This window comes from Notolepis coatsorum, assembly GCF_963971535.1.
Source record: "Notolepis coatsorum genome assembly, chromosome: 14".
Taxonomy (NCBI): domain Eukaryota; kingdom Metazoa; phylum Chordata; class Actinopteri; order Aulopiformes; family Paralepididae; genus Notolepis; species Notolepis coatsorum.
This window is the reverse complement of record NC_140178.1, coordinates 48,345,699-48,365,372: the sequence shown is the minus strand read 5'-3', so window position 1 is coordinate 48,365,372 and position 19,674 is coordinate 48,345,699. Positions and strand designations below refer to the sequence as shown.

The following is a 19,674-nucleotide window of genomic DNA, read 5'->3' as shown; positions in this document are numbered from 1 at the left end:
TTGATAAAAAAACATCACAGGGGGTGCCACCAAGACGGTCTGCACGCGAACGCACAGCTCCCGGTGGCCCACTTAACGGGTGTGAAACCCCCCTGCCGATGTTTGATCTACCCCGTCATTTCCCCCCGGAGATGCACGCGAGCCCTCGAGCTGCCTAGTGAGCTGGCGCTCGGTAGAGATAAAAAAAAAAACTTCCCGGCCGACCGCATAAAACGCTGTTTATGCCGTTGGACAGACCAGGGGCGCTGGTCCCGAAGACTGATTCAAATAAACACCTGAAAAACACGCCCGGGCCAGAGCTGATACCGGTCCCGTAAGACCAAGCGCTGATATCGAACAGCGTGTAGGCTTGTGGCGGGCGTATTCAGACAAGAAAGAGCCCCCACAACGTTTTCCCCCCCTGTCTGGGTAGAACCAGGGGGGAACCGGTGCCCAAAAGGACCTGACACAGGGTTTATATACAGAGCCTGGGGGAAAAACCATCAGTCACAAATTCCGCTCACCCAAGAGGGGAAGACGCCAGGTTTATCCCGGAGAGACCTCCCAATTGACATTGTGAGTCTGGACCTGCCATGCAGATCCCAACTCACGGATATATCTCTCGAGCCAATAAGAAAACGCAAAGCCTGCGCCGTTTTCAATGGCCGCACAGGGTTTACACACAGAGCCGGAGTTATTTTCTAAATTATTTTCTATTTTCTAGGGATAATACAATTGAACTTCAATATGAACAGGCTGACTCTAGAGGTATGTGGCAGGGCCTCAGAACGATGACAGACTACAAAGGCACCTCCCTCAAGCTGAACAGTGACATCCAATTGGCAAATGATCTCAATACCTTCTATGCAAGGTTTGAGGCTGTGAATAACAACACCAGCCTACAAACCACTGCAATGGAGGGGGGGGGGGGGGGGGCACTGCCGATGGAGACTCAGGGTGCGGTTACACCTTTCGTTTCATTTTCGTATTGTTGTCATATGCGTTTCGCCGCGACGTCGTGCGCCTCGAGTCACACTTTCGTTTTTTTTCCGTTTTTGTCACCCGAGCACACTGATGTAGTACACTGCCAAAGCAGTAGGTGGCAGTAGGTGGCAAACATGAAGGCAATTTCAACCAATCAGAACTTGAATGTGCCTGCAAAGCAAATGTCAACAAGGCGGCCACCATCTTTTGCCTAGTTACCCAATGCAGCAATTCTTTTTCAGCAAAGCCTAATAAAAGTGCAATAAACAAAACGGATACATTCACTGTGTGTTCTGCCTGTCATTTGTTGATGAAACAAAACTAACATCAACACAAGTGACCACCAAGAGCGGATAGTTTAGTCTAAAAAAAGATCGGTAGCATTGTTAGCTGCATGCTAACGTCAATGGAGTATGCCATTATAACAATATAGCATTGTGGCTAGAAGCTAACGTTAGCTCACGCTACTTAGCCAGCACCAAACTGATGATATCGCGAGCTATCAGTAGTTAGATAACATTAGAGACAACGCTGTGTCGTGTGTATTAAACAAAGGTGAATAGATGACTGGGCCATTTTGTTTAATGCTTGTTAAGTTGAAAGAGGAGCTCTGAGCTAACAGGGTCTGAATCCTGATAGCTCACGTTAGCCAGCTGCTCATGCAATCGGTAATGCTAGCAGAATGAATGGATGTAAACTTTATTTAACATATTGCATATGGGTATAATACAATACGGCTCAATACAAACAATTGTTAAGGGAATGCAGACTGTTGTAGCTTGGACTGGGGTCCTTATAACAATAACTTGACAACACATGGTAGCTGAAGCTATTTGGGACACGGAGCTATGTCCCAAACACACACACACTGTTGTCACCGGAAGGGCACGCAGATGGTATCTACTGCGCATGGGCGTTTTCGCAACAACGGCTCCGTGCAGACTACACGCTGTTGTCGACGCGTTTTTTTGCGTTTCTCCAAAACGCAAACACAATTTAGCGTTTCAGCCGTATCCACAAAAAAACGCCAAAAAACGCATTTCTGTGTAATAGGGACATGAAACGTATTCAAAAACGTATAAAAAAACGCCACAAATACACTAGTCTAACCATGGCCTCAGTGTTCAGGTTAATAGAACATGAGGTGAGGAGGACCTTTAAGAAAGTGAATATCAGGAAGGCAGCAGGACCGGACGGTATCCCCGGCCGCGTCCTAAAAGTCTGTGCCGACCAACTGGCCCCGGTATTCACTGACATATTTAACCTGTCCTTAGAACAGACTGTCATCCCCACCTGTCTGAAGAAGTCCACCATTATCCCTGTACCAAAAAAATCCATGCCTGCTTGCCTCAACGACTACCGCCCTGTAGCTCTCACCTCCATAGCCATGAAGTGCTTTGAGAAGCTAGTAAAGGGCTACATCTGTTTCTCCCTCCCCATCAACCTGGACCCCCTGCAATTTGCATATCGCCCCAACAGGTCCACGGAGGACGCCATAGCCCATGTGCTGCACCCATCAGCATCACACCTGGACAAGAGGCAGGGGAACTATGTGAGAATGCTATTCATCGACTACAGCTCAGCATTCAATACCATAGTCCCCTCCAAACTCATAGCCAAGCTCAGGGACCTGGGCTTGAACTATGACCTCTGCCAGTGGGTCTTGGACTTCCTGACGGGCAGACCCCAGGTGGTGAGAGCAGGCAACTGCACCTCCTCATCCATCGCTCTCAACATAGGGGCCCCCCAGGGCTGTGTTCTGAGTCCCCTCCTCTACTCCCTGTACACACATGACTGTGTGGCACAGCGGAACAACAACACAATCATCAAATTTGCTGACGACACAGTAGTGGTGGGCCTGATCTCTGCAAACGACGACAGGCCTACCTGGAAGAGGTAAAGGTTCTAGCAGGATGGTGTCAAGAGAACAGCCTCTCCCTGAACGTCAGCAAAACAAAGGAGATGATTGTGGACTTTAGGAGGTCGGGGGTCAGGGACTACAGCCCCCTCAGCATCGACGGAGCACCGGTTGAGAGAGTGAACAGTTTTAAGTACCTCGGAGTCCACATATCCGAGGACTTAACATGGACCACACACATTGACAGTGTTATCAAGAAGGCACGACAACGCCTCTACTTCCTTAGGCGCCTAAGGAAGTTCAAAGTGAGTCAGAAGATCCTCAAGAACTTCTACTCATGCACAATAGAGAGCATCCTGACTGGCAATATCACCTCCTGGGCCCTCATTCATCAATAGTGTGCGTAGAACATTTCTATTTCCACACGTAAGCACGGAATGTAGAACTAGTGTACGCACAGGGAAGTCGGGATTCATCACACGGTGCGTAAGCAGGCTCTATGCTCCTCCGTGTTGATGAATACCACTTTGTTCTACCGTCAATGCTCGTGCATGATTATCCATATATGGTCATAAAAATGAGGAAACACCCCCCATGGGATGTGAAATAATGGACTGACCCGAGCGGGACTCTGAGAAACTCCACGGAGAATTCACTGCTGTCGAACCAAGAAGACACTATCGCGTATTATGGGATAAATAAAAGGCGGATTTGTAAACGGTGATGTCAGATATCAACGGCTCCCTAAGACCATTGCTGCAATTCTGCCTGGACAGCTCAAAATACTAATAAAGACCGTTCGTTGACCACTGTTTGGCGTTGGTTGTGTGTCATTATAACCGTGCTGTAATATGAATGCCTTTATTAGTTGTGTTCGATTGGCTATATGATTTTTAGAGGCATCTATTTTGTTGTCGGCTAATAAAGACCGCGCTGGAATATGACTGCCTTTTCCTGTGTTATTTGATTAATACCCAGGGGCAGGGATTAAAGTTCTCCTCAATTCTATTCCAAATCGCGATGGATCTTCCGTCAATTTTCTACCTGCTAGAGGCATACTACAATCTATTTTGATGTCAGTATTGGGTAGCCTATATAAACAATATAATACGAGAGCATATACAAGAACAATGAATCTCACTGCATGTATGATGTAGCCTGCCTTTCAATACATGAACTTGAATTCCATCATGTTTGTGTGCGGGACTCACAAGGCTGTTGTCACAATGGGTGGTACCGGTGTACAGTAATAATAACAGTCCACACAATATCACGATCCATGCCATAGCCTATGTTCTATTAGGACATGATCTGTGACGACAAATGTTCTAGAATGTTTGATTAAGATATCATACTCTGACAGCATGCCTATGAGCAACAACAACGCGAACTTGAATCCCATCATATAGTCTGTCCACTATCTGCATGGTGTCATTGCAATGCGTTTTCTTTCTTATACAGTAAAAAGGGGGAAGAACACTATATTCATATGACTTGTATTCTGCTTACAGCTTCGAAATTCCACTTGTTTCGTTTAACGTAAAGCCTTTTAAATATAATCAAAACGTTCCCGTGTTTCGGCGGTCTGTGCGCAAAATAATAACGAGTTGAGCTTTATGATTTATGATGAATTGAAAATGGGGGACCCTGATGTAAACAAGACGAAAGTTGGTCTGCATCCCCAATTAACAATTGTATGTACTGAGCTGTACTGACTGTACCCATTCTGCAATCTGTTAATAAACTTTTCAATCAATCAATCAATCAAGCTACGCGGAGCGCAGTCAGTCAGTAGCCTACACCCCGTATATTCCGATAACGCTATATAAACCATGCTGCATTCATTCTGAGAGAAAGATCTATTATTCCAAATGCTATTTATAGGGTTTTGACCATAATTACACTACTGTTGCTATTTTACAATGAACTATAATGAACTACGGTTCGTACAGAACATGCCAGTGTTATTATGCACAGAAGCTCATTTCCTTGTTGTAATAATATATTCTACCACTGGGCGTCAGCTAAGTGTGGTCTGACCTGTGCGTAGATGTAAGCACGGAGTCAAGTTCAAATCGAAATTGATGAATCCCACTCTTTGCTTAGAAATGATCGTACGCACAGGGTAAGCACAGATCTGTGCGTAGAACACGTTGATGAATGAGGGCCCTGGTTTGGGAATAGCACTGCACAAGACCGTAGCAGACTACAGCGAGTGGCCCGTTCAGCCGAATGCACAATTGGAGGGGGGATTCCCACTCTCCAAGACACTTACAACAAGCGCTGTATGGGTAAGGCTAAGAAAATAATCAAAGACCCCAGCCACCCAAACAACTGCCTCTTTGAACTGCTGCGGTCAGGCAAGCGATACCGGAGTCTCATGGCAAGCACAGATAGACTTAGAAGGAGCTTCTATCCCCAGGCCATCAGGATGCTCAATGAACAATAACAGACCATCAATTACACCCACAACACACACATCCACACGCACACACTTACTTTAAATAAACAACACACTGTAGCACCCACTTTACCCACTTTAGACACTAACACACACTTTATATTTATACTTTATATTATATATTGTGCCACAAGGTGGCACCACAAGCTAAGCTATACCTCACCATTCTACACTGTACTGTATAGTAGCTGACTGTATAGACTGTACAGAAGTATAGACTGTACATATACTGTACATATACTGTATATATGTATATTGAACATTTGTTTTGTTTACACTTGTTTACGTACTTGACTTTCTATTTTATACTTATATTATACTATTTTACACTATCTTGTTATTTTTTATCTAGCACACTCAGGAGCAAAACAGAAAGAAGCATTTCATGCAAAAGTATTCTGTATTTCTGTATGACAACTAATAAAGAAACTTGAAACTTGAACTTTTCCTTTGTGTGGAACACAGAGGGTTCAGACACAGAGACCCCAGGCAGGCAGGCGCTCGTACCCCAGGCAGGCGCTCGTACCCCACTGGCAGGTCGTATCAGACTAGGGTTACGTCCAAACATTCGGGCGACATCGCTGAAATATTGGGAGTAAGCACCACCCGTGGGACCGCAACGATGGTCTGCCTTGCCAACAGAGATTGAATCTCGTAGGCCAGGGCTGTCGTTGCCGCGGACTCCGATAGCAGAGTCGGTTTCAGAACCCAAAAACGGAGGGCGAGGGCGTGCAAATTGCCACACGAGCCCCACTCTCAACGTTCTCTCCATCCACACCGACATGTGGTACTGCTGTAGCCACGCGGTAAGAATCACAAAGCGGCCTCGTAGCCAACTGGCCCTGGCCTGCTAAGAATCGGAGATAGGTAACCCGGTCCCTCCCGCTGTACTTTGCGAACCCTGGCTTCGCCGACGAGGGGTCCCGTGGCGCGGGGTTCCTCCCAACCATGCCAGCAAGGTATCTCGTGGGGTTGGGGTTTCGTACCCTGACTCAGCCAACGAGGCTGGGGTCGGGGCAATTGCTCGTCTTGTCCACATCAGGGTCCCCCATTTTCAATTTATTTCAATACATACGCCCTACGGCTTCATCCCACAAGATAGACATTTGTCTACCTGACATGAATTTTTATAACTAGAGTTATAGAATGTTCAAACATGTTTGAGTGACATCGCTACACGTTTGTTCCAAGCAAACAACGACCTGGGTGCCTGTGACGTTTTACAATGGCCGGGAATCCGGGGGGGGGGCCCTTTCCCCACGACGGGCAGGGGACACAAATAGTTGCCCTAACGTCGGGGGAGGCGACGGAGTGGAATCCTACGTACCAGCGTGATGCTAACGGAGGAACCCCAAATGAAGAAAGGCGCGCTCGTTTTGAGCTGCGTCATCCCCCTCCGTCGCCAGTATTATCCGGGATACAAAACATCCCCAGGGGAGGGTTTATCCTCACCCCCCCCCCCCCCACCCAGCCAGCCTCACGTAAAACGAAAGCATGTACTGTATATGAGGCGAAAAGCGGTGCCGCTAGCCGTGCGCTGTGTTTACCATGAACAGACACATATAAGCATGTGCACGCCCTATCGTCTTGAAAACACCTAAAACACACCAGCTAACCAGCTAACCACCGAAAACCGGGGCTAGGCGGCCGTGCCTGTTTAAAAGACACGTCCACATAGAGCCGGCTGTTTCTTAAGCGAAAAACGTGTTGCCCGTCATGTGTTTTTACCCTAGCACGTAAGGTAACACACAACGGGCTCTGGGGAGAGGGGTAGCGCCCTTGGTTGCACGTTAACACAAAGTAGCAAAACCACTAGCTGATTCAAGTTATATGACTGTTTAAAAGACGCGTTCCCATGAATCAAGCAATCTCTCCTCACAAGAGAAACGCTGCTCGCCAGCCCTTAGCTGGTAAACAGAAGGACAGCAAGCCCTCATAGGCAATATCTCAAAATACACAGTGAATAATCACACGCTTTATTTGAAACATAGTATTTTGAGGAGGAGGTGAGAACAACAGGAGGCTAACTAAGACAGGGGCTCATGAGCCCTGCCTTTCGTTACCTCCCATTCTACGTTTTGAGGTATACACAAACACATTCAGTGAAAAGGTTATTTACACATTGCTTCAATAAGAGTACAACCTACGAGGGTATCTACATTGAAAGGAAACGTAGTTGCATTCTTCGCGGGGGAATATGGAGGTTTTTAGGCGTAAGAGGGAGAGATAAGGAATTAAAGGGGCATACGGCTCACAGCCTGCCCCCCTACCTTGACGGTGTGTATCGCCTGAGATGCGTCCAGCTGCCGTGTCTCTCTCTCCCTTGACTCCTATGAGCTCAGGACGAGAGCCTCCTCTACCGTCCGCTCGCAACTCGCCATTTGGTTTGCCCCGGCGCTGCAAGAGCCTCGTCAGACCACCCGCCTAGCCGCTTCACCACCGATGGTGGGAGCGAGCCGAGGCAGGAGATTTTCTCCTGCAATCGGCTCGCCACCTCACCACAAGCATGGGATTAGGGAGCCCCGTGGCGTATGGAGGAGGTCGTGACGGTGACCGCTGGCGTTTCCCAGGCGGTGGTGATGCCATTTTCAGTTTTCCAAAAGAGGACTTTTTAAGAAAAAAGAAAAAGAAACAGCAACACAATTGAAATCTAACAAACAACTAACTAACTTTTCGCTGCGAAGTGTGCATGTAGCCACGGACTTCCGTGAGTGAAAGCTATGGAAGAGCGGAAGTACGGTCACACCCCTCGCTTATATACATGGGCGGATGTGGGCGTGGCCGGACAGGTGTAGGTGCACTGTGGCAGAAAGTTTTCAAGTTCACAATAAGTGATAGAGAATGTTCCAATATGAGCAGAGCGTAAGCCATTACGCTATATAACTACTAGAATCATAAAAAGCCTAGTAGAATTAGCAACTAGAATTATAAATAACCTAGTAGAATGAAGTACTACAGTAGAATTATAAATAACCTAGTAGAATGAACTACTAGAATCATAAAAAGCCTAGTAGAATTAACAACTAGAATTATAAATAACCTAGTAGAATGAGCTACTAGAATTATGAATAACCTAATAGCCTTAACTACTAGAATTATAAATAACGTAGTAGAATTAACTACTAGAATTATAAATAACGTAGTAGAATTAACTACTAGAATTATAAAGGGCGGCTAGGTGGTGTAGTGGGCAAGGCACTCGCCACCAGTGTGGAGACGCTAGGATTCGCGTGTTCGAATCCAGCTCTCCACATTGTTTTTCAGTTTGGCTGGTCGTCCGCAGTAATACACATTGGCCGTATTACGGGGAGGGAAAACTGAAGGGTGGGGATCGAACGTTGTGAACAAGCGACTCCTACAAGTCGGTTGGTGCGCCTGCGCAGTAGAATCAGGAAGTGTCGGGGGCAGCGTGAGCCTCCCACGCGTTACTCCTCGACACTGAGAGATCGAGCTGCGCAGGTGAAAAGATGCGACTGCTGTTACCTCAAGTACCGGAGGGGACTTGTGCTATGTATGACTTAGTCCACATTGCAGCCGGCTTGTGGGAGGCAAGAAACAGCGTTCGTGACAGGGGAGGGTTGAATTGGATGATACGAAAATTGGGATGGGAGAAAATATGGAAAAATGGGAGAAAAAGTGGATCAAAAAAAAAACTACTAGAATTATAAATAACCTAGTACAATTAACTACTGGAATCATAAATAACCTAGTAGAATTAACTACTAGAATTATAAATAACCTAGTATAATTAATTACTAAAATTCAGCAGATTTTTCGCGCAAAAAAAGGAAATGAGAGAAAAAGGGAACACAGATTATGTTTGGGTCCGCTTATAATTTAATTGCTAATTAAATATCAACAATCTCTGCAGAATAACAAGTATAATCATACTAGGGCTGTCCCTGACTAAGGATTTGGATGGTCGACTATGATTGGCCAAAATTTGCCGTTAGTTGACTATTGGTAAAAAAATATATATATATATTTTTTTTATTTTGTATCATTCCATTTGGGCTGTGGGGGGTGCTTAATGTCTAAAGGAGTTGACTGAAGGCTTCTTGTCCTCTGCAAAAGCATGCAATTGGTCCACTGATGGATACATCTTGATATTTGTCTAGTCTAGTGTGTTCATTAGATGGGTGAAATCCTCTTTCAGTGCCTCTGTGCCTGTTTTCGTAGGCAGTTAGCCTCTGGTATGCGTGCCATTAGCATTAGCCACACTTCTAGGCCTCTTTTCTTTTGGAAAGAATGATAAAAAAAATAAAGAAATATTATAAATATTATTATTATTTTATATATTCGACTAAGAGGTTGGCCAGTCGACTACGGCTCCTTTCGACCAATTAGTCGACTAATCGCCTAATAGGGGTCAGCCCTAAATCATACACACTGAATTTTCTGTGATTTGGGTGTTGAATGCACCTTCATCTGACGGAGTATGCCAAGAAGATAGTGTAATAATTTCTGACCTGTGACAACACCTCCAACACGTTCCATTACCTTGACAATCTGGTTGTTGTTGATGTAGTGGAGTGTGTTGGCTCGGTTTCCCCCGGCAACCACAGGCGGATAGGCCAGGAAGTTGGCGCCATGGGCACGGCTTTCAAAATCAAACTGAGGGAAGATGAAATAATGAATGAATGAATGGCTGCATTTCTAGTACTAGTACAGACAGAAATTAGTACTACTACACAATTGATTTTTTCATCTTTGCATTTTATTTTTATTTTTTTATCTGTGGCCCCAGTGGGAATCAAACCCTCCAACCGTGGCAGAGCACCAAGCACTCTACCCTGAGCTGCACAGGACCACATACCAGATGACACAGCAGGGAGATTCCCTTTACTTGAAAGTGACTGTAGGCCGTGTCCATTTTGTGTGTGTGAGTCAGATACTAGTCATCTCCATTTTCCTGCTATTTGCTGAAGAGGCATTTATGAGTGAAGCTGAACACCACAGTACTCGCTAAAGAATCAATGGACAATAGTCACTCGACAACAGAGCCAGATCAATACTATAGGCCCTGCTATCACCATTACAGAGATCAGAACATGATGCAACATAATATAGCATTAGTGGCAGCCAGCAGCCATGGACAAGCTGTCTTTCACTCACCTTAGCATACAGAACTGCTTCATCAATGTCCCCTTGAGACATGGCCATCGTCTTCCTGAATGCCTGGAAGGGAAAGGGATTCCAACAGCTTGTGTCATTGTTACTTCACACATACCTGTACAACTACATTTGCAGTCGTAACATGTTGTTGCATTGCAGTGGGGGGAGGCCATACATACATTGCAGTGGAGTTAAAAAGGCCACTTTAGTCAAACACTTCTCAAATACAACTAGAGTTCTCCTGTGGGTAGTTTGTTGAAACAGCTGGCAACGCATTTCTCTAATATGATTTAACATGTAAACGAATACAATATACGTATATGCAGAATCAATCATTCATGTATTATTATTTTTATATATATATTTTTTAGATGCAAAGCACCTCATAGAAGACCAGCAATGTCACTAACTCACATTCATTCAGTCATTCATTCATGGTCAGCCATCTTGTCCCTAGTGGCGGCTCACAGGCATGGCATCTTGTGTAAGACCAGTTCAATCCATATGACCGCTTTTCATCTATGATCATATGTGTCCTTGTTTGTTTTTTGTTTTCAGTTTTTTTACTCAATTTGAGTATGAAGACATTAAAAGCTGGGAAGAGAATTGGCCATATTAAAGCACAAGTATTAATTATCTGGTATGGATCTCACCTCTGTTTTGACAGTTCTAAAAGATCACAGACTGAAGGTTATCCTATAACCCTAGTTATATGAATGCTGGCTGAGCGTCTCACTCATCCGTTGCTCATAGTACCTAATGTACCTAAAAAAACGTTCTCTTGCACCTTTACATCTACCACCGCCACGCCCACCTCCGGTCCCATAAATCCCGGGGTGGGGCCCATACTTCCTCCTTCCGAGTCTGAATTTCACATGAGAAAACAGCCAAGGGTCCTCAGGGCTTGAAAGCGAGACGCTCAGCCAGCATCCATATAACTAGGGTTATAGGATAACCTTTGTTATATTTCATTACTGGCTGAGCGTCTCGCTCTGCCTTACAAACAGTTGACTGGTAGCCCTGAGGTCCTGTGTGCGTTTAATGTATATCGCAAGCGCACGAATAGGACCCAATAGGTGAAGGCTCCTCTCCACCTCACCTGCGTGAGGGGGAGGGTGAAACGCCCTTAGCACAATATCCCTGGAGCGATAAGAACTCCGGATATTAGGGCGGCTAGGTGGCGCAGTGGGCAAGGCGCTCGCCACCAATGCAGGAGATGCTGGGTTCGAGCCCAGCTCTCTGCGTTGCTACCAGCTTGGCTGGTCGTTCATACTAATACAATTGGCAGTATTAGGGGGTGGGAAGCTGGTGGGTGGGGATCGGACGTTGTGGACAGCGACTCCTACAGGTCGGTTGGTGCGCCTGCGCAGTAGAATCAGGAAGCGACGAGGGCGGCGTGTCCCTCCCACGCAGACCCTCAACGCTGAGAGATTGCGCTGTGCAGGTGAAAAGATGCGACGGCTGCCTCCTCGAGTACCGGAGGGGACACGTGATGCAAGGCTTCGTCCACATTGCAGCCGGCTTGTGGGAGGCATGGCCTAACAACGTTCGAGACAGGGGAGGGTAGAATTGGACAATACGAAATTGGGGACGGGAGAAAAATTTTAAAATGGGGAGAAAAAGTAGATAAAAAAAAATACCTCTGGATATTTTTTGGCACAAAGGCTGGATTGGGCCTCAGAGTAACGCTGCTATTATCTCCCTGTATAGACAGACACTCTGGCCGAACCGAAAGAGTGCATAATTCACCCACGCGTTTAGCGGAGGTGATGGCCAGAAGAAACGTTGTCTTGAAAGACAGCTGATTCAACGGCGCATGCTCAAGAGGTTCAACAATGGCATCAGAGTAGTTGCATTCGTGTTACAGAAGCTAAAGAAAAAAAAGCTAAGAAGTTAAATACAGACAACGTTTGCTAGTCGAAATGACTGGACACACACAGGGACAAGTTAAACATCAATCAATTAATTTATTCCAACAGGTAGTTTGAGCTGCATGTGAGCCGCGGTCTTTCTCTCCTCTCCTTTGGAAACTAATGACGTTACGTTAGCTCGAAAAGCACAGAACCGGCCGACACAAGTTAAACTGCTAGCAACAGACACTATAACACTTCCGGTCTGGGGTTTTCAAAATAAAAGAAACAGGAAAGACATTTATTTTGTAAATTTGTGGCATGCACTTATTATCTTGAGACGTTTTCGTTTTTACGGAAACCTTAAAACGAAACGAAAACTAAACAGATCAAAATTGTTTTAGTCTGGACAAGGCCTCAGACAACTAGCAGACTCATGTATGGTCTGGCACCTCCTCCACTGTGCGACTTTGTACACATCGTCAGTGATGCGTTCCTCATGGGACGGGGTTGCACGCAGTGCAGCCAAAGTTGTGAGCAGAAGCGCGTGCACGCACACGCACGGATGTGCACGGCACGCGCGTGCACACAGGAATGCGCTGCACTCGCCAACTCGCTATAAGTACCCACCTGGGCTACTTTGCATATCGATAGCGCCGGTCGTCAGGTGTGTTAAATACGTTCTCAGATACATTCACACAGAACTTGTGAATGAAATGTGTTACATTCCATTCGTAGAGGCAATTAGGCATTGTCTTTAGTCTGTGCTTAAGCGAGGGAACATTTATGCGCACGCGCGTGGCGTCATTAGCGTGCGTGCAACCAGTGTTGATATGACGAACGCAACACTGCACATCGTACAAATTCCATCAGAGCTCCAAGAACAGTGTCAGCACTTGATTGTGTTAAACCGTTCCACTACACTGTGTTTGGACAGTAATCTTTTTCTGTAAAAGCAATAACTCAGTGGAACAGTCTGCCAGAAGAGATGAGGAGGTGCAGCTCAATTGTCTCCTTCAAAGCCCACCTAAAAGGCCAGCTGCTGGCCAATCCGGTTCCCATTTAAGGGAGGGGGGGGGGGGGGGGGGGGGGGGTGCATGACGAGAATCAACCACTGGGGCCTCTGGCTTCTGTGTAAGTACCGCCGTACTTTTCGCACTATAAGCCGCACCTGACTATAAGCCGCAGCAGCTAAATTGAATGATGTGTACATATATAAGCCGCACTGGACTATAAGCCGCATGTGTTTTAATGTTTAATTACCATATGTAAGGAGTGGAGCCTGCGGCTTAATTTGACTTAACACGGGAAACCTCACCCGGCCCGGACACAGAAAGGATTGACAGATTGATTGCTCTTTCTCGATTCTGTGAGTGGTGGTGCATGGCCGTTCTTATATTGAGCTTTAAGTTCCCACCTCTACAGAGAATGACTCCCATTGGGACACAATACTGTCGGACAAATAACATTAACTCATTTACAAGTTGTATTAAGTTTAGCAAATAAGGGAACAGATAAATAACATTTCAATGCAGTAAAAAAAGCAATATTTCGATTTTCGGGTTTTGTCCACATATAAGCCGCACCGTTATATAAGCCGCAGGGTCGAAAAATGGGGAAAAAAGCCACGGCTTATAGTCCGAAAAGTACGGTAGGCTCATTGACTGTAGGGTCTTCTTTTAATATGTTATTGTATGTTTTTATTGTATTGTTTTACATTGTATGTTTTTATTGTATTGTTTTACATTGTATATTTTTATTGTATTGTTTTATATTGTATGTACAAGGGACTGGAGATGTAAAATAGCAAAAGCTACAATCTAGTGCAATGCATCTTTTCTCTTCGGAGAATAATGTTTTTTTTGTATGTTGTCCCTGCACTCTGTCCTCTGGACTAGTCAGTAACTAACAACACCCCTGTTACGGTGATAGGGACACTGTATAGCTGCGAGTGCCGTTCTTCGGATGAGACGCTAAACCAAGGTCCCAACTGAATTTGGTTGTTAAAGAACCCAGGGCGCCTATCGCAAAGAGTAGGGGGTTCCTTGACGTTTCTGGACGAATTCCCAATCAGGTCTCTGACATTAAGCCCCCCTAATCATCCTTCCCCATTAATTGGTTGATATCAATCCCTGTCTCCTGAGCCTTTCAGCCATTGTGAAGTGTGCCTGGTGCCAGTGTTGGGTGCTACACAATGGTGGTGAAGGAGTACATTTCCACCCTACATTGTAAAGCTATATAAATGCAAATACAATGATCACAGACCTATATACAATACCAGTGGGGACACACTCTAAACACCTCATGTTAATAATATATAGACACTAAATATGTATTAGTTAATTAGATTATTGAATTAGATTATTTAATTAGATAGACTCCAGATTAATTAATACATGACACTGTATTAGATACATTTGCTATACCTGCAAATATCTAACCAGCCAATCATGTGACAGCAACTAAAAGCATGCAGACATGGTCAAGAGGTTCAGTTGTTATTCAGACCAAACATCAGAATGAGGAACAAATGTGATCCAAGTGACTTTGATCGTGGAATTATTGTTGGAGCCAACAATAGTCTGAGTATCTCAGGAACTGCTGATCTCCTGGGGGTTCACAGTAAGGCTGTCAAAGTTATCGCGTTATTAACGAGTTAATGCAGAATTCCTTTAACGGCACTATTTTTTTTGATGAAAGATTATTTTTTTTACCATTATTTACCCAGGGTAGGTTCGATACTCTCATTGACACTATGTTTGTTTCTGAGAGAGAGAGAGAGAGAGAGAGAGAGAGAGAGAGAGAGAGAGAGAGAGAGAGAGAGAGAGAGAGAGAGAGAGAGAGAGAGAGAGAGAGATGAGGAAGGGGCAAGAGAGAAAGAAATCTGTGTGTGTGTGTGTGTGTGTGTGTGTGTGTGTGTGTGTGTGTGTGTGTGTGTGTGTGTGTGTGTGTGTGTGTGTGTGTGTGTGTGAGAGAGAGAGAGGGGGGGGGTCCTCAGCCCTTGTGTGGGTGAATGTAACAAGTTCCTAACTTTTTCTTTCCCCTATTATTTCATGCACACTTTATTCATTGTTTTAAATTATTATTTTCTTTTAAGTTATTTAGTGCATCACTCTGTTGAATTTGATGCAAATTTGCAATGCATGAGGGTCATCCTTTTGTGTTAAATGGCTGCTTAAAACAAAAAAATTGGGATGAATAGTTCAAGTGTAAAGTTCAACACACTACTGTGTTAGTAATCATTACTATGTAATGTTACAGTTAGTAAATTGGTATGCCCATCTGTTCTTTTTTTGTTGGGCTTTTATTAAAAAAAACGTCATGATTTCAGCATTTTGTTTTACAATTAGTTACTTGAAGATTCTGGACAGTATTTCTCATTGTGGCAATAAATAAACATGAATTTATTTTGCATAAAGCAAGCAAGAGTATTAAAACTTGAAAAATATCCGTTTAAGGTAGATTTAGAACAGATAAAAAATATGCGATTAATTTGCGATTAATCGCGATTAACTATGGACAATCATGCGATTAATCAGATTAAATATTTTCATAGATTGACAGCCTTAGTTCACACACAACATTTACATTTACATTTACATTTAGTCATTTAGCTGACGCTTTTATCCAAAGCGATTTACAAGTTCTGTACGACAAGTCATCAGGAAGGGCACGACTCTATCAGCTCAGAAACAGAAACAGAGTTTACCAAGAATAGTGCAAAAAAACATCCAAAGAGCAGCAGTTCTGTGGGTGAAAACGCCTCGTTAACGAGAGAGAGAGGTCAGAGCAGAACAGCCAGAGTGGTTCACGCTGACAGGAAGGCGACAGTAACTCAAATAACCACGCATTGCAACAGTGGTATACACAGCAGAGCATCTCTGAACACACAATGTGTGGAACCTTGAAGTGGACGTGTCATGGCAGCACAGGACCACACCGGGCTCCACTCCCTACCTAACAAACCTACAGTACCTGTGCCGTGATGCGACCAGCCTCCTGCATGAGGGCCACTTCTGCTGCACTCTTGACAGCTCTGAGAGAGTGTATGAGGGGCCTGAGAGTGCGAGCCATGGCCCCCCCTTCCAGCACGGGACGGACATACGTCTGATGGAGCCGGGGGTGGCAAGGCTGAGAGCTGTCATACCACACCATATCACCTGGAAGAGGGAGAGAGAGAGAGAGAGAGAGAGAGAGAGAGAGAGAGAGAGAGAGAGAGAGAGAGAGAGAGAGAGAGAGAGAGAGAGAGAAGTTAGAGAGAATGAAGACAGAAAGAAAGAGCGGGAGAAAAAGAGGGAGAAAGTTCCAACGTTTGATTTGTCATCATTTGGAGAGCTGCAGTTGACCGTACAATTAATTAGATTAGATTCTAATTTATTGTCATTATACAGCACAAGTACAAAAATAAATTGGCATCTAACCAGAGTGCAAATGTAGTAGTAAAGTGAAATAGCAATATACAATGTAGTATAATGTAAGTGACTAAACTGGAGGATATATAAATGAGTCCTACTGAGTGATAATGAATTAGATATGTACAGTGTTATAGTATTATGCACAGTGATACAGGTATAAACACTATGGTAGTAAGTCTTACTGGCCAGCGGTATGACTATTAAGAGTAGGTAAGGGATAGGAGTAGGTAAGGGATATACACGTATATATATAGATATAGTATACAGCATAGGTGTCAAACTCACGGCCCGCGGGCCAAATCCGGCCCGCCACGTCATTTGATGTGGCCCCCCAAGAGCTCAGGTAAAAAAAAAAAAAAAAAAAAAAAAAAAAACGTTTTTTTTTTTTTACATTAATATTGGGTTAAAAAATAGCAGTGTTAAAATAATTGTGGGTTAATGCGTTAATAAAGCTTTAACTTTGACAGCCTTAGTTATTACACATTCTTACACATACATGTATGTTGAACATCTGAGGTAACAAAGGAAAAAAGCCAAAAGCACTTACTCCTCAGACATTCTTTGACAATTTTACAGCCCAAAATACAAAAAAGATCCAGGCGGAATAGGTAACAAAGGGTTGAAGAAATATTGTCTGAACTGTCAGATGCAAACTGGCTGTGTGACATAACCGAGCATCTCGCTCAATTGAATAAGAAGCTGTAGGGACGCAAACAAGTCCCACCCAAAACTTGACCAATATAGTTGTGAACTGAGACAACCCTTATTTTGTTATTTTTTAGTACAGTTACAGTTGTGTGTTCCTGCAGACACATAATAGCAATTTCATTACGAATTGAAAATGGGGGACCCTGATGTAAACAAGTCGAAAGTCTTTCTCTGGTCTGCATCCCCTTAACAATTGTGTGTATTGAGCTGTACTGTACTGTACCCATTCTGCAATCTGTTCATTAAAGTTAATTAAACTATCTTCCATTAGTTGGATGTATGGCCTCTGCAAGGTTGTGCGCAGCCATTTGTTTTTGTAACATCTGCTACATCTGTCCCACGTGTTCTTTGCAGCTCACAGTTGTTAGTTCTGCCCCTCTTGACTGTGACAAAAAGGTTTTGAACAAACTTAATGTCATAGCTTGTATTTGATGATATTCTTCTTTGTTATTTACTTGAATGGTTTGATCATTGATTGGTGGAGTAATATGGGGTTCTGATAAACTAAAATTATTTGTTAAAATAACATAAGCTAACATATATTTTTACATTTATGCAAATGAATATGCAATATGTATAACTTGAATAAGTAATAAATACAGAAACACCATGTTTAACAATATGTAAATGTGTAGCTACATTTATTTTACATTAATTAACATTTATACGGTCTTTGGCCCTTTGAGGGCAACCATAATGCTGATGTGGCCCTCTGTGAAAATGAGTTTGACACCCCTGGTATACAGGTATGTAAAAAGGATTATATGCAGGCATATTCAGACAGATGTGGATACATATATATATATATATGGTAAATATATAATATGGTATATACAGCATTATTGTACATGATAGAGTTATATGTAGTTATATAACCCCCCCCCCCCCTCCAACCTGATTGATGTCTGTCTCCAGTCTTTTTGTGCTATCATGCTGTCTTCCCTGTTCCCCCCATGGTCTCATGTTCCTTTTGTTTTTGTTTCTTTGTTGTTTCTTTGTTTTTGTTTCTTTGCTTTTGTTTCTTTGTTTTTACTTTTGCTCCCGACTATTGTCAGCGACTTCGGGTTATTGAGAAGAGCTATATAAATCAAATGAATTATTATTATTATTATATAGGTAGACTATAGTTTGAGGTAGATAGTTATAATTACAGTGTGAGACAGTTGTAGACAGGGATGGCAGTAGGCAGAGGTCAGAGGTCATACATGGCGTGTCCTCTTCTCTCCAAGGCATCCATCTACTCACCTTTCAGGGTCTTGAGCACCAGACCCAACTCTTCGGTGCAGTGAACCCTCTCTATACCCGTCAGCGCGGTCGCCCCGTCCTTCCCCGACCTGGGCCCATCCCACAGCTCCCTGGCCGGATCCCTGCGGGGTACAAACAAGATGGCCTGATCTGGTCGGCCCTTCCCATGCAGAACCAGGGCACTGTCGGGCTCCAGAATACCGCTGAGGTAGAGAAAGTCCTGGGGAGCATACACAGGTGTCAAATACTTGCTCCAGAAATGGTTAAAAACATGCATATTGGAAAAAGACAAAGAAATAAGGTGGTGGTGTTAGTGGTAGTAGTAGTAGTAGTAGTAGTAGTAGTAGTAGTAGTAGTATAGTAGTAGTAGTAGTAGTAGTAGTAGTAGTAGCAGTAGCAGTAGTAGTAATAGTATCCAAAATATTAGAGCGGATTGTCGCAACGCAAGTTACAGACCATCTATCAAGTAACAACCTTCACAAATCTGGCTTTAGAACCTTCCATTCCACCGAAACAGCGCTTACCAAAGTCAAACGACTTACTGCTCTCTCTTGATTCTAATTTAACCTCTGTGCTTTTATTGCTTGACCTCAGTGCAGCCTTTGACACTGTTGATCATTCCATTCTTCTGAGTCGGCTTGAGAATCATGTTGGCATTCAGGGTCACTCACTCGTATTTAACCAATAGAACACACTGCGTGGTATATAATGATTTAACATCCGAGACCTCCACAGTGCAATGCGGTGTCCCACAAGACTCTGTCCTGGGCCCTTTGCTATTCTCCATTTATATGCTACCCCTCGGCAATATCATATGCAAATTTGGTATTAACTTAATTCTTTACGCACATGACACCCAATTATACCTACCTATTAAGCTGAATGATTCTTCCCAATTACAAAATCTCATAATATGCCTGCTTGCCATTAAAAACCGGATGTCGCAGGTAAAACTGAGATGATAGTCGTTGGCCCCCCAAATCAGAGAGGCCTGTTTGAGGACATTTCCCTCAAATTTGATATTTGTAATGTCTCTCAGAGCTCCACCATAAAAAACCT

General features: G+C 44.0%; 1 protein-coding gene across 1 annotated transcript in view; it reads right to left on the bottom strand.

Moving 5' to 3' along the window:
• The window catches only part of xpnpep3 (X-prolyl aminopeptidase 3, mitochondrial), a 73,904-nt gene that overhangs the window by 24,839 nt on the left and 29,391 nt on the right, over positions 1-19,674 (bottom strand). Inside the window, exons 4-7 of the mRNA XM_084329986.1 lie at positions 18,616-18,835; positions 16,223-16,407; positions 10,398-10,460; positions 9,783-9,896 (exon numbers count right to left, since the gene is read on the bottom strand). Of these exons, the coding sequence (XP_084186112.1) occupies positions 9,783-9,896; positions 10,398-10,460; positions 16,223-16,407; positions 18,616-18,835 (582 nt within the window). The remainder of the gene's footprint in view (positions 1-9,782; positions 9,897-10,397; positions 10,461-16,222; positions 16,408-18,615; positions 18,836-19,674) is intronic.